The following is a 14984-nucleotide window of genomic DNA, read 5'->3' on the forward strand; positions in this document are numbered from 1 at the left end:
ACAAGTACGATAATTTTTATAATTTTAATATCTTTGTGACCATTATTTTTCTCTGTGTAGCTGTACTGGGAACAATTGCCGCCTCCCCACTTTTTCGCCCAACAACATGAGGCTAATGCAATCTTGACAAGCGTTGTTCCGGACAACCGAAAATGAGGCTTGACACTTTTGATTTGGTTTTACTGGACCAACCGGACTATCCCAAAATTCTCCATTCCTCCTTTTTGGCCATCCAAAGAAACACGGAGCACCATTTTCACCCCGTCCAACTCGACTGATGGCGCATTTTTGATTTGCCGGACCTCGGGGGGAACGTTGTTTGTTGAGCCCATGTGATGGTCATATATACGGGTGGAAAAGCGGGCGAAGGGGGTAAAATCTCTCCGACGAACTGAGACAATGCCAGAAGGCGACTTTTTGATGGTCAAAAACGGGTTGAGAGATTTAAGAGTGCGGTATTTCGACTGGATTTTGGTAGTAAATACTTTGAGTTCAGTAAAGCAAGAGGGATTTGGCTTTAAAAATTAATTCGAAGGAAATGTTTTAAAATACATTAAATGTAAGATAAAATATGGAAATTTTTAATAATTAATTCAAAAAAATTGTCGCGAAAGGCATAAAAAATCTTAACAACTATCTCTGTTATAATCATGCTAAAGTTATGAATTGATATTTAATGTTTATACTGCGTGATCTCAGCATTAAACTTATTTTTTTAACTTCTTGAAATCTCATTATTTTGAGCTTTTCACATTTTCACATTTTTTTTTTTATTTTAATCCATTTTCAAACTTTTGAAATAGCTTAACATTTCGATAAATTCTTATCGATAACAGCGTGTTAAGCAACAGAGCGCATTTGGCAGCGGCGCAACAGCGACGCAATGGTGAGCAATGCACTAACGCCTGGCCAGCGACGAAAACGAATACGAAATGAAATGAAAAAACGGTTATCACAGTTGCGTTCTCTCGCTCTTCGCAACAAGTCGTGGGTGTCGGATTAGCGGAAAAATCGTAGATTTCCCAGTGGAAATTCGGCACGCTTGAAAGTGAAAACAAAACGCACACACGCAACAGCATCGAATAAATATATACAAAGTAAAATCGAGAACGGTACAATACAACAAACGAAATAATTTAGCGCGTGCGTTGGTGGAGGGGGGGAGTTTGGGAAAGAAAAGCGGAAAAACCTGTGTTTATTTTTGAAATGCCAAAAAGTGCAGTGCCGAAAATCAGCCAAAGCGAAGGAGGCGAGAAAAACGCGCAGATGAAATGAAATGAAAAGTTATAAATAAATATATATGCCATGCGGCTGGGCGGACGAAGAAGAAGATGAGGAAGAAGACGACAAGGGACGTGATTTCTCTTTTTTTCGCCTGTCCGTAGTCTATGCCCCTCTCGTTCGCACACCCGCCCGCAGCATCCTATCGCACCTACATATATGTGTGTGTGTGTGTGTGTGAAATAAGAATTAAACCAAAAGCAACAAAATACAAAATTCATTCACGGCGCACATGTTTTTGTGACCGTTGCTGTGTTGTTGCCTTTGCCGCCTCCGCTTCGCCTGCTCGTTTATCCTGCCATCCTTTTTGGCTGCGCTCTCCGTTTGGATTCTGATTCGATTTTTCCCACTCACATCATCTCGCTCTCTCAGCTGCTTTGTTTGTCCGCCTTTCGCGAAAATATATATAGGACTGTAATAAAATCGGTAATAAAGTCGGACATAAGCCCATTGGAACAGATGATGAATCTCGTTTCATAAGCCAAATCGCAGGGAAGAGCAGGAAAAAGTGCAGACGCGCGAAAAGAAAAGTATCTCAGGGATGCGTAGTAACGCAGACAAGCAAGCCCTTTGTGTGTGATCAAAAATCGAAAAACAGACATCAGGAATACAGTCAACGTTCGATAAAGTGGATAATCGAAGGCGGGGATTCAAAGGCTTATTCTAAAAATACAGTGGACACATACGAAGTGCAAGTCTTAGAGAGAGATTACAGAAAACGCTCTTTAAAGTGAACACTCAGTAGCTGCTTTCTTATGAAGCTGATGCTGTTTCGCTTTAATGTTATATTTGAGATTAAAACAGAAAGTGAAACAAATATTTGTTATCAAAATGCTATAGCACTTTTATGATTACCATTCCAAAGTAGTTTGAAATGATGAAATGAGTATTTGAAATCTAGAGCTTACTTGACCAAATAATAGTTTTATACTAAAATATTCAGCATTACAAAAAATCTTTAAATACAACGAATAATGATAAATCCAAAACCAATAGGAAAATAAGTTACAAACTAAAATATCAGGCAAATAAATAGTCAGTGTTCTCAAACTTTTTAAGTTCAGTGCATTCAAAGTTAAATAAATTATTAAAACATGCAACCAACAAATAAATCGTCCAAACTTAGGCAATTTTTACTGTGACTGTCTGCTTCTTTTTCGCCGCCCCCTCTTCGTTTTCTCTTGCTCGCCTCTTTCGCATCATCTCTTTTGTCTCGCGTTTGCGCCGTCTTTTTTGCGCATTTCCCTTTGGCTTGCTGTTTCGGTTCTGTTTTCGTTTCGAAAAATTAAAACATCCAGGGAGTTTTCAGTTCGGTTCAGTCAGTTTCCCAGGGGGCCAAAAAATAAAAGCCACCCCTATAAAAACAACTCAACAAGAATTTGTACTTTATATCGCCACATATCGCGCCCTCTCTCTCCCTCTCTCTCGCTCAGTCGCGCCCCGTCTCGCTCGCACGTGCGACATTGAAAATATATATTAGTTTTGCGTGTGCCGAGAAATAATTTCCCATAAAGTGCCAAAGCGTGTTTCAACCCAAAATTATTATTTTCATTAATTTCTGACTTACGTATCTTGTAGTCAAAGTCAAAGTGTATCTCAAAAATAAAGAAAAAAATCAGAAGGAGAAACAAAATTGTGCCAAAAACCGAGATAAATAATCAAAAAATTCAAATCAAATTGAAATCTGAAAAATAAAAAACCAAATGGTATATTCGCCAAACCGAGCATAAAGTGAAAGATATAATAGTGAACTACCCCTGTTGCTTGGTCAACCCCCTGCAAGTACACGCAGCGAAATAGTTGAGTGGCAAGACACACGGGAGAGGAGTCAACATCATTTGCGACGCCACTGTGAACATAAAAAGCCGTCAAACTGTGGGGCTCAGGGGCATTTTTCCTTCCTCCGCAAGGAATGTATTATCCGGTAAGCACAGATATGTCAGCAGCGCAAGAAATCGGCGAAGCACAGTGAAAACAAACATTGACAAACATTTGCGAATATAACAAGCGGCTAGCGCAACAACAAAAGGCAAACGCAGCTCAATTGCGCTGTTTGTTTGTCGTCTGAAGTTGCAACAACAGTGGTCATTCGTTTAGTATTACCTGCAATGTGATATGATGGGGGATACCCTTACAATATTGTTCCCTAGGCACTACTGGTTGAATATATAAATACATAGTTAATATCTTAAAGCCCTATTTCTATTTAATGAAACTTTACTATTATAAATCAGCCTTTAAGAATTAAATATACAATTATGATTGTGTTCTAAACTTATGAATTCTTTCATAATTTTTAAATAATATTATAAATCAGCCATTAAGAATCAAATATACAATTATGATTGTGTTCTAAACTTATGAATTCTTTCATAATTTCAAATTGTTATGAAAAATATAAGAATATCTTGATATATCTTTCTAATAAGTTTTAACAGCTAATTAAGAGTGTATATATCAGATAAAAGTTTCACAATTTCATTTTAACTTAATTGGTATAAATAATACATTTCTAAATATTTTATATGTTTTTTAGAAAAGTGTATTCATCACTTGCACTAGAGAAAGTTGCACAAGTAAAACGATAGCTGTCCTAAGCTAATAGTACAATATTTAGTCAGCGGCCACTGTATTTTTTGAGCCACTATTTACTTTTTCTTTTGGCCAGAGTCGCAGTTGCTGGTGTGCTTTACTCTCGATTTAAGCCGCATCTTGGCTCGTGCTAAAATCCTTATTAGTCAAACTCTCTGTTTTACACACCTCTCCCTTTCTGGCGGCTGTTGCCGTCTCTGTTTGTTTACCTATTTGCTTAGACGACAACAAATAATGTCGAACGTTGTAGTCACACGTGTGTGAGGTTCCCCAAATCCAGAAAAAAAAAGAAGAAAAATAAACCCCTCTTAGAGCCAAATGTTGACTTTGTCTTCGTTTTCGTTTTTTTTCTTTTTTTTTTTGTATGCGGGATGATGGTGGGGGGGTGGGGGTAATTTGATAGCCAAACCAAAAATGCGTGTCGAATTTGCGGCTTTTTGGATTTCGGATTTTCACTGCTCTCCGCTTCCACTTGCTTATTTTTCTCATTAAAATCGAATATACACATACAATATATTCTTAATGCCAGCGACATTATATAATTATCTGGTCTCAATTTATTGCCTGTTCATTTGATACCTTTATTGTGTTAACAAGAATCACTTTTTTTTTTGCTTATTGTATTGCTTGTATCTTGGGCAAATTTTCCCACGTCTGCGAATAAATTTAAATTTTTATTAATTTATTTCATTTGTCTTGTCTTCTCTTTTCTTTGCAGGTACGTTTGATATGCAAATACTATGGTTGAAAAACTACTCCAAAGTGGAATGATTGATAAGGAAGTTGGCCTGGCCTAAACATAGACTTAGACCACATTTTGATGAATGGCACAAGAAGCTGCTTTTGTGGTTAACGATTGGTTTTAATGATGTCAGACCGGTGATTTGACATTGAATTTGGTTGCTCAAGCCAGAACGAGTATTTTTCGGTGTTTGTTTTTGCAGAAAATTAATGGATACGGCCGTTGAATTGTTCTTTAATGACCCAGTTAAAAAAAAAAAACAAACTAAAAATGCAGCATTACTTGTTTGTAGCTATCTGAACTTAGCTTCATTCTTTAGAACTATATCTAAATATCTATGTTCAGATTATTCAATTGTATCTTGAACTACAGACAAAATCCTTATATTTCATATATTTTGCAATTGTTCAATGTCGTTGCCGCCCTGAATCGACTTCTAGTTTCAGTTTATTTCGCAAATGTCACTCAAATTAATTGCAATTAAAAGATCGCCTGCCTGTCATCGTGTGTAGTAGTAGTAACTGGAAACAGAAACGTTTCGCACACGCGAAATAAATCCGCATCGCACACAGATTGAGAGAAAAATATTTGAAAAAGGAAAAAAAATAAAACCGAAATTGCGTCGCATTAAGTAAAGCCTTCCTGGCCTGGTCCGCCGATTTTTCAATTGAAAAATTGCACATAAATTGCATAAAACTGTTATACGTCGACGGCAGCTGGCATAAATTGTGTTTCAGATGTGGTTTTATGGGGAGGTGAGGTGGAGAGATCAGAGGAAGTCCATTGTGCGTGCGCAGTTAACCGCAAAGTTTTGGTCAAGACTTTGTATTTCAACGCAAACAGATTATAGCATTTACACACTGCGTATCGAGATTGTAAAACCGAGATGGCTTTTGAAAAAAAAATATACTAAAAATCATAAAACATGGATCGTTGGCAACACTAACACGTCAGGGTCTAAAATCATGAAACGCACTGTATCCCATCATCTGATATCTCTGATTTTACATCTTTCCGTCTTTATGTCGGCTATTAATTATGTTTATTTTGCGTTTACAGCGCTTTGAAGGCTGTTTGGCATCTCAAATGATTTTCATGTACCAAATGACTTTCACTCAATTAGTCTTTCAAGTGATGTAGGCATGTGTCCGACAATTTCTTAAGTCGATTTTCCATTTTTTCCATTACCCGAAGTGGCCATCAATCCCACCACCGATTGGATAGGTTCTTGTCATATTTCAATTTCTCATTTTCCCCCTCCTTGATTGATGGCTCTGTATAATTTTTTAGGGGGAAAAAAAGAACAAAAATGGGCAACATTTTGTACTATATGGGCAAAGTTATGTAGAGTAGAGTCCGTACGGCCCGCATCTAATTGAGTCCATTTCCATTTCCAGGGCAAATGATATGACAATTTATTTCAATTAAAGTTGATTTAAAAAATTGCCATTCCGCCTACAGTTCGCGCCATCTCTTTCTATCCCGGATCGCCTTGATAAATCCGACAATAGAAAACCTTATTTAAATTCCTAAGTCAAGCCAAAAAACCGCTCACTAAAATTGTATAATATGTAGGTTAACTTTTACTTTCAATCGTTTCGATGATAAATTAACCGAAATGAAGCTCGTAAAAAGTATATAAATAAGGTGCTCAAGATAAAATCTTCTCGTTTTGCGTAATATCTTTGGAATGTAAATTGCAAATAAATTGACAATTAACTTGGGATTATTCGTATTTATAATACGCGTACTTAGCTTAATTCGCATAGGTGCTGTTGAAAAGCAATTAAATCGGGGCGCGATAATCCTAAAAAAAATGATCTTAAAAATGCATGTACCAGTTTTGCACATTTCCAAATGACTTAAATAAAATAAGCAAACGAGTTAATTGAATATTTTAAATTAACACAATGCAAATTTGCTGTAACTGACAAGTTCACAGCTCGAGATGAAAGAGCCAAAGATAAACAAACGCCAACGAAAAACCGGCGGCAGTGTGAATGACCCAAACTTCATGTCCCCCCTCTCTCTCTCTTTCTCACTACCTCTTCCTCTCTCTTTCTGAGCCGAGTGAAACGTTTAAGCCAAGTTTCATGCAAATTATTCGGTTCAACGATTATGGAGCGCAGAGCGGGGGACAAAAGCTAATCGCAGGTGTCAGTCACACGAATCGCAGGTATACATATCTCCCCTCGTTTTTCTTGCCCCAGCAATTAGCAAGATCGTCGCACGCCCGCTAATTTCATTTTTTCTTATTTTTTCGTATTTTTTCTATGACTCAGCAGCAGGCGAACAAAAGTTGGTCAAAAGTGTAACAGGTTTTTACGTTGTCATTGTAGTGCAGTTCCCAAAGTAACGGTATCTGTAGCAGACAGATCGAGGAGGTCAACTATATAGCATTAACTTGGTTATTGGAGCGATTGCATAATAGAATTCTCTACGCTTCAGTGGACAGCACAAGATTAGCTCTTCTGTTACTAGTCTATAATCATTATATAACTATTTTCAAATATTCTTATAATGCGAAAGAAATATTTTTTGAAAACTTAGAAATAGATCATAACCGATTTCCGAATGATAAAAAATGATGTTTAAATGCAAAATTCAGTAGATAAATGCAATTAATACAAATCTTTTATCATTATTATGGTAAATTTTCTTTAATTTGCTGCCATTTTTACCAAGTAGCTGGTAATAAGTACTTAGCTGCGCTCTTTTTCAAATGACTTTTATGGGGCTGTCAATTGTTTTCACTCCATTTCTCGGCTCCATTCAACTGCCATTCGTTTTCATTCATTAGCGGCGGCAGCAGCAAGTGCAGTGCATCAGTTCTGCTCTTTCGTCACACTTGCGCTAGCACATGCCATCTCTTTCGCTGCCGCTCTACCCGTCTCTTTCGGCCTCTATCTGGCTATTCGCAACGCCCCCACGTGCTTTTTGAACGCTTTTGATCGCTGACACAGTCGACAAATTTTTATTGCCGCCTCGGAGTCGATCTCGGACTTTTGTTTTGCTTCTTATTTTATTTATTGCAGCCGGCTTTTGTTTTCATTTATCTCGTGCTCTTCGCTCTCTCATACATGGTTTTTTTTTTAACAATTTTATTTCGTTTTGTTATTTCTATTTTGTGTATTTCTATTTTTATTTGCATGTCATAAACGAGATTTTATTGTAGGCATGTCGTTCGTGCATGTATAATTTTTTGTTGACTTTATTTTTTTCGACCAAATATTTTGCTATTGAGTAATCGAGGAAAATGTCTACAAAGTCAAGTCAAGAACAGTGGGATTTGATAGGAAATTGTGTTTGGAACATGACATATAAATATGTTTCCTCCTAATTAAGTTTCGTTTTGTATAAGATACATATTTTGCTGAATGAATAAGTACATGCTTTCCGATTTTACATTTTCGTAACGCACTGTATTTCCATGCATTCAGTTAGTGCCCACTTGATTTAGCATTGAGTAAGGTTTTTTAGTTAATTTTTAGGGTTGGTCAATAAATAAAAAGGTGGGCAAACAACTTTTGAATAGACTTATACAAATAATTGCGGTCTTACTAGTTTGTCAGAGCTTCAAGTGGATAGATAGGCCTCAACTGCAGCGATATCAAATAGGGGTTTGGTTATTCAATAATAAAACATGTTTAAAAAATTTCAATTTATTTTTCTGATTCATCACAACCTTTCTGAATACCAGCCGTGACATCCATTTAATTGCTAATCCGCACCTGAATCATTCCGCAACCGGAAACATCTAGAGACATGCAGTCTGCAACTATTTATAGAATTGGCTAAAGCTATGAAAAGTATCTTTGTTATTATCTTGCATAATTGAAAACTATGCATAATTTATGCAAATGCAATTAATCAACAATTAATGGAGTCTCGTCTCATCATCATCATTTTTTATTTACTTTGTTATTACATACAACAATTTATAGCTTGCATATTTTCACGATTTTTTGCCATAAATTTTACATTGGCAAAAATGCTAAAAGCGCGTTTGAAAGCCACTCGCAAATCACTTTAACGATTTGAGAATGCAACTTTTTTGGTTGCCCCTTTCGTTTAGTGCTTGATTTTTGTGTTCCTTGCAGTATATATATGTTTTTCTATGTACATTTTGCTTTAATGGCGTCTCGAGGCACTCGCCTTTTCGATGAATTGAATTTATTAGCTAGCTGAAAAGTGCAAATTTGCTACTCGTTGCCACCCGTTTTGGTGGAAAATTGTGCACACTTTGCCTTAACTGCTGCCAATTAACATAAAGCGAAAGCAGCGCCGGCAAAACAACAACAAGGTGAACAAGTCAGGTTGCAATGCAAAAGATAAATGTAAGATGCGCTCTGCGTCTTAATCTGAACGTAAGGGAGGGGTATAAGTTGCATTCTGTATTATACCGCCTGGCGCCATTGTTTCGATTGTCTTGACCATAAACGAGTTGCTGACATCATCGGCGGCTAGCGAACCTGGCCAACTTGTGACCTTTACAGCCAGTGACCTTGATGGCAGCACCTTTTTCGCCTTCTCCTTCCCTTTTTCAATGGCCTTTTAATTACTCGCCATGGCTAAAAACGAACCTGCAATTGCAATGACCCAGAGCCTGAAATCAGTGGGTGCATCAATACCATTTTTATTGAAAATATATGGTGTAAGAAGCGTATTTATGTTGGCAATAAACAATATGCGAAGATCAATACCCATTATAATGGCTATAAAGATAGAGGAGTTTAATTTTTATTATATTTTGTCGTATTTTTCCTAAGTAATAAACTTTAGGCTCTAAAAATGTTGATTTGCATCTTTAAATTAAAATTTAATTTGTTTCTATTTTTAAACTCACATGTTATCATCTCCTCTTATCACATTACATATTTACAAATTACAAATTTTATAACATTTTATTAATATTTTCCATTATAATTGCATAAAGCCTTTTATATTATTCATTGCCGTTTTCGTTCGTTTCGATTTCATAAATGCCTAAATATTTTTTTTCTTCTTTTTCATTTGACTCTAAGCATGCTGAATGTTTTATGTGGATTTTGATAGCCGCCTGCCTGTTTTGTTAGCAATATTTATTTAGTTTTAATTTGAGTGTTTATTGAAGTCTGTACAAAGGCGACCTTCAACTCCAGCACGCTTTAGTCATCAATTTTAATTTATTAAAAATTTAAAGAAATATATACCCATACGAGCGCATATTAAAGTGCAATTAACATGGCTATTATAATGAAAATCTAATGGATCTAAAAATGTTAATGCACAGCTGCACTCAGAGTGCAAAGACTTTCGTAGCTTCTGAACGAGTTCGGTTAATGAATCAGCTCGCTATGGTTATTTATTTTTATTTTAGGATTAGACCTGTCTATTTCCCATCTATTTCCTTTTATCTATCCCTCTGATTAACACACACACTCGACTAAATCTCATTTCGAACACTTCCTAATGGAAACCCAATCCTTAGCCTTTTAGCTACATTTTTTCTTGCCCTTTTGCTAATTCCCATTGATTGCGGATGCAGTGAAAGAAATTATATGTACTCGTCCATAAAATAATGTTTTACTCGTATTTTGATGTTCTATATGATGTCGCAGATTGAATATCTTGTCGATTGATATTTATATATAGCTACAAGGGCTCTTTGAAACTTTGATGGTTTTCTTGACCTATCGGGTTACCCTGTCAATCTGCCAGATATATTTCTTTCCGTGTTTATGGAGTCCATCCTCGAGTTTCCTGTCGCTCAGCCTGCCTGCCAAAATAGACAATTTCCTTTTCTTATTAAATGTTATTTGTATTTCACTCACAGCGAAATGAACGACGCTGAAAATGCCCGCCGCTTGACTATTTATTTGTTTTTAGCTCTGCTAACACCGCCCCGTTCCAGATCTCCAGATTCCCAGTTTACCAGTTACCCCGGCATCCGAACATCCCAACAGCATCCCACCATCCCGGGAACCCGGCTGCCCGACATCCCGTCTGTCCTTTGAACATCATCCAATTACACAGCGAACCGCACCCGAGACACGTGTGCAGCATCTGTTACCAGTTTTGTGGGCCACTCGTTCTCGGCATCATCGATTGATGATGGCGTCTCGCTGGAAACGGTGTTCTGTGCACAGAACGGTCCACTAAAGTCATCGTTTAGGTTTTTGGGATTGCTGAAGTTTGGCAACGACGCCCCTATCGCGCTGACATAGCTGAAATGGCCCCAAACTGAAAACATTTTGTAATTGTGTACCCTGCAGCAGACCCTTTACCCTACGAGTATTCATCGTATCTTTTTTTTCTGCACGACGCTTGAAACAAATCAAATTGCGAGTCCGTTTCGCTTTCGAAACATATGGGAATGCCGCAAAACACTTGAAAAAATAGTATTCAATAGTTTGAAAACTTAGTTTTGAAATGGGAAACTCTGTATAGTGATGCTATTAAAACATTAATCAAGAATTTTATTTTTAGATTGGTATCTTTTAGGTAATCAAGATTTAATAATTATATTGAATTCTTAGATTGAAATCTAATTTTAAGGCAGTTATATTGGTTTGAAACTTACTTTTTTCTCAGTGAGAAGAACAAGATGTAACGAACCGGAACGAAGACGATGGTTGTCCTCATGGGTTAACAGTGGACCTGGGGTCAGGGTCGCCCTTCCGTTCCACGGCAAGTGCAAAATAATGGCCAAGAAAGAACAACAGCGGCAAGGAAACTCATACATATTATATTTTGTACCTCTCTAACCGGGCTGCAAAACATGAAAAAAAAGTAGAAACTGAAATGAATAAATGGCAGGGTGGCTGGCAAAAAGGGGGCGTTGCAGTTGGGTGGTTGATGGGGTGACCCGAGCGCCAACCCCCAAGCAACTTGGCATCACCATTGTGACATTTAAGAGGCTCAAGAGAGGCAACAGCAGCAGCAGTAGCAGTGGCAAAGCTAAAACAAAACCCACGCACACACTACCACCCCATGCTCCATGCCACATGCCCCTCGACCCACTTAACCCCCCAACCAGCCATTAACGGGAGCACCCACACCCACACCCGCAACTCTCAAAGCAACCCTCGGGGGAAGGCCACCAGTTGTGAAAGGTGTAAGAGTCGAGTCCTTTGCTCAGTGTGTGGCCCCTCAGGAGCTCCACGGGTGCTGGATGCTGGATGGATGCTGTGTAAATCTATATGTGTATACAAAAAGTATATATACTATGGAGGAATACGTGTGTGGCACCTTTGGAGCGTTGCATACTTGGTGGTATTGGTGCTGCTTAAAATAATTAAAAATCAATATTTAAACTATGCAATGAAGCCTATCAGGGAACTCAAAGAACAGGCAAAGAGCGGCATTAAAGCAATCAGGAATATTTATATAAAAATGAAGACTGATGGGATGGTAAAAAGATGTTAAAATGGATGTACACTACTATCTAATTGTTTAAGGTCTAGAAATTAAAATTCCCCAACTGATTCTTAACTTAAGTACCTTTCATCCCTCGACAACATTTCGTTGACTAAATTTAAATATTATTCCGCTGGCATATCGCTGTAATTTATTATTTACGCCTAAGACTTGCAATGATACCAGCAATGGGGACGGACAGCAGAAATTGTGAATACCGCCAACCTGCTTAAAATTTCTAAAAGAAATTTGCATAATTTGCGATACAACAAAAATGAGAGAAGAATTTAATTATACAATCTCCGTATTACATAATTTCTTGCAATTTGCATATATTTTCATGAAAACGCCCATTTTATGGAAAAGCCCCCCGAAGCATAACCACAAAATTATTCCTCGAGAATTTAAAAATGATTTTAACATTTTTGTGTTTCATTCGCACAGTCTGAAAGTCAAAATAATCGAATCAATGAAGCGTGAACAATTTTCGGATTTTATTTTAATTAAAATGAAACCGAATGAAATGACTGATAAATTGGAGCAGAAACAGGTCAAAGACTTGTCTTGAAATATGCAAATATTGTATGAAAATACATTTTACCTGGCTATAAATAACGTTTGAGCCCGAATTCCTCACAGTGGGTGGCCAAAAAGCCCGTTTCAGAATAAATCACTTAAACGCACGTATATATCAAATAAAATACTTATAATTTACGAAACAAAAGGCGAATGTGCTGACGACAACATCAATTGAATTATAAAATGGAGCAAAATGTGTGCTGCAGAAATTTGACTTTGAAACAAGGAAAATTTGTTTGAATATTGGTCAAATGTTGGCAGGTGCCTTTTTGCTCATATTCAAGTTGTTTGCAATCCTATGAATTTAAATGTTCATACATAGAAGAGTGACCGACATATTTTGGGTATTGAGTTTCCTATCTCCGGTTGCCTTTCATTGGACTATATTTAATATAGCAGTTAGGAATAGGAAATTACCAATAAATATAAATAAGATCCGCCATTATTGCAATACTGATTTTTATAAATTAAAGTGCCCACACAATATAAATCTGTAATGTACAAGCAACTTCTGTAATATATTAATATATCCTGAACTTTCTCCATATCCCGCATTACAACCGAAAAATCCGCAGCAGGTGAAGGCCTAAAGGTTCATTTAATGCTCGTCACATTTCGCAGAGTGTGTTTTCGGTCTCATTAGATAAATCCCAGCAGCATGGCAGTATTGTGTATTGGGCAACATTAACGCCAACTGTCAGTCTTGCGGGCCAATGACAATTAGTCTGCTGATAAGATAAGCCCCCAGAAAGCTGCTGCCTAAACCAATTTTGGTTGGTTGGATTTTGGGTTTGTTTTGTTTTTTTTGTGGTTTGGGGAACCCCTTTTTATCTCAAAATTAAATGGCGGCAGCTGTCGCACGCACACGCCCACACACACACGCCCCTAGACATCGAACTTTGACTTTGAGTGCGTTTGCCATTTTGTTGCCGCCTTAATCAAAAAAGTTTGCCACGCAAAATTAGTCTTTGTGTTGTTGCGCTGTTTTGTTTGTTTAGCTATCTACGTACATATACATATATGTAACTGCCAAAGCGGGCTAAAGTTTTATATCTATTAGTTTGCCTGCCAATCAGGGTTGTGTGTTTGTGAAAGGAATTTTATTGTGAGGTGCGGCATGACGGCGCAAAAAAATGGTTTTAAGCATCGAGTATCTTTCAGATACATGCAATCTGACAGCTTAATTTTTGTACTTCTCCCAATTGAAGTCTTCAAAGTACGAGCACATTCCATCGTCTCCCCCGAAAGCCAAATAAGAATTTAATTTACAGAGAATTTTCAGCATTAATTTACATTGTCCCCCTGGCTTGATTGCTTTGCGTCCTCACATTCCCCATATATATCCCCCATATATTCATGCGTCATGTGTGCCAGCTCATCTCTTGTACGAGTATCTGTATCGCCAGCCAGTGGATCTCCTCATTTTTTAAATACCCCGAAAATTGTTGTTAATTACGTTCTTGCAAAATGTGGCCTGGAAAATGGGTTTTCTACCATGAATAAAATATTAATTAAAGACTTTCCTCGGACATCCGCACACTGACCCCAAAAGGAGGCAAAAAAAAAGTTGTGGCCCCTCGTAGACCAGATTTCGGTTGGATATTGAGGGCAAAAAAGGAGGTTTTGCCTTCTGACAACTTTCCATGAAAATTTATTAAATGTCACAGGCAAAACTGATAATAAAAACACCAACAACAACAACAACAACAAAATGGTATGTGTCAATTTTCCTTGTTTTTGCGGTCCCCATGCAAAAGTAAATTAATTTAAAATTTGAAAAAATCTGCTGACAGCTGGGAGGCGAAAAAAGAAGAGGGCGTCTGACTCATTCTTTCTATTGAGTGTTTTTTTTTTCGGTTAGTTTGGTTGATCGAATTTTTTAGTGCAGTTAACGAATATGCCCATTTAATTATGAACGACAGTTTTTATATAAGGCAAAATGTTATGTGTAGCTAAATGGATGGGTGTCTGCTTATTAAATACGTATATTAAACTAATTGTTGGGGTTCTTTTTTTCACTACAGTTTACTTAGCTACATATGCAAAGAACACTTTTTAAGTTATTAAAGTTATAGTAAATGAATAGAATGGCTTGTTTGAACAGAATTGAAATTTTGTAGTTGATTGCAAATCATAATGAAGTTAGTCTTACTGCAGCCGCACATAATTTCGAAATGCACTGGCAAAGCAAGTTGGCATCTGTTTCTGCTGACAGCTAATCTAATCTATGAGGATGCTTATCCTGTTCGCAGACATAGATATATGTACATATATGCTCTAAACATAGAGGTTCAGTTGCAGCTGGCGTAGAAAATTAGGCACTCGAACATTCGGTGAATAATTTATATACACATATTAGCGTATGTACTTGTGTATGTCGTCAAGCTGTGCA

General features: G+C 37.2%; 1 protein-coding gene across 21 annotated transcripts in view; it reads left to right on the forward strand.

Annotated features, from left to right (window-relative positions):
- Positions 1–14984, forward strand: part of LOC6605161 (RNA binding protein fox-1 homolog 2) — a 113328-nt gene that overhangs the window by 34738 nt on the left and 63606 nt on the right. For 2 of the 21 annotated variants that reach the window (XM_032719526.1, XM_032719541.1), the window contains exons 1-2: positions 962–1097; positions 2860–3205. The exons of 18 other annotated variants lie outside the window; for them this stretch is intronic. In XM_032719526.1, the coding sequence (XP_032575417.1) occupies positions 3194–3205 (12 nt within the window). In that variant the 5' untranslated portion in view covers positions 962–1097; positions 2860–3193. Of the gene's footprint in view, positions 1–961; positions 1113–2859; positions 3206–14984 lie in introns of those variants that run through there. One more of the 21 variants, XM_032719527.1, reaches the window with a different exon arrangement.

This window comes from Drosophila sechellia, chromosome 3L (genome assembly GCF_004382195.2).
Source record: "Drosophila sechellia strain sech25 chromosome 3L, ASM438219v1, whole genome shotgun sequence".
NCBI lineage: Eukaryota > Metazoa > Arthropoda > Insecta > Diptera > Drosophilidae > Drosophila > Drosophila sechellia.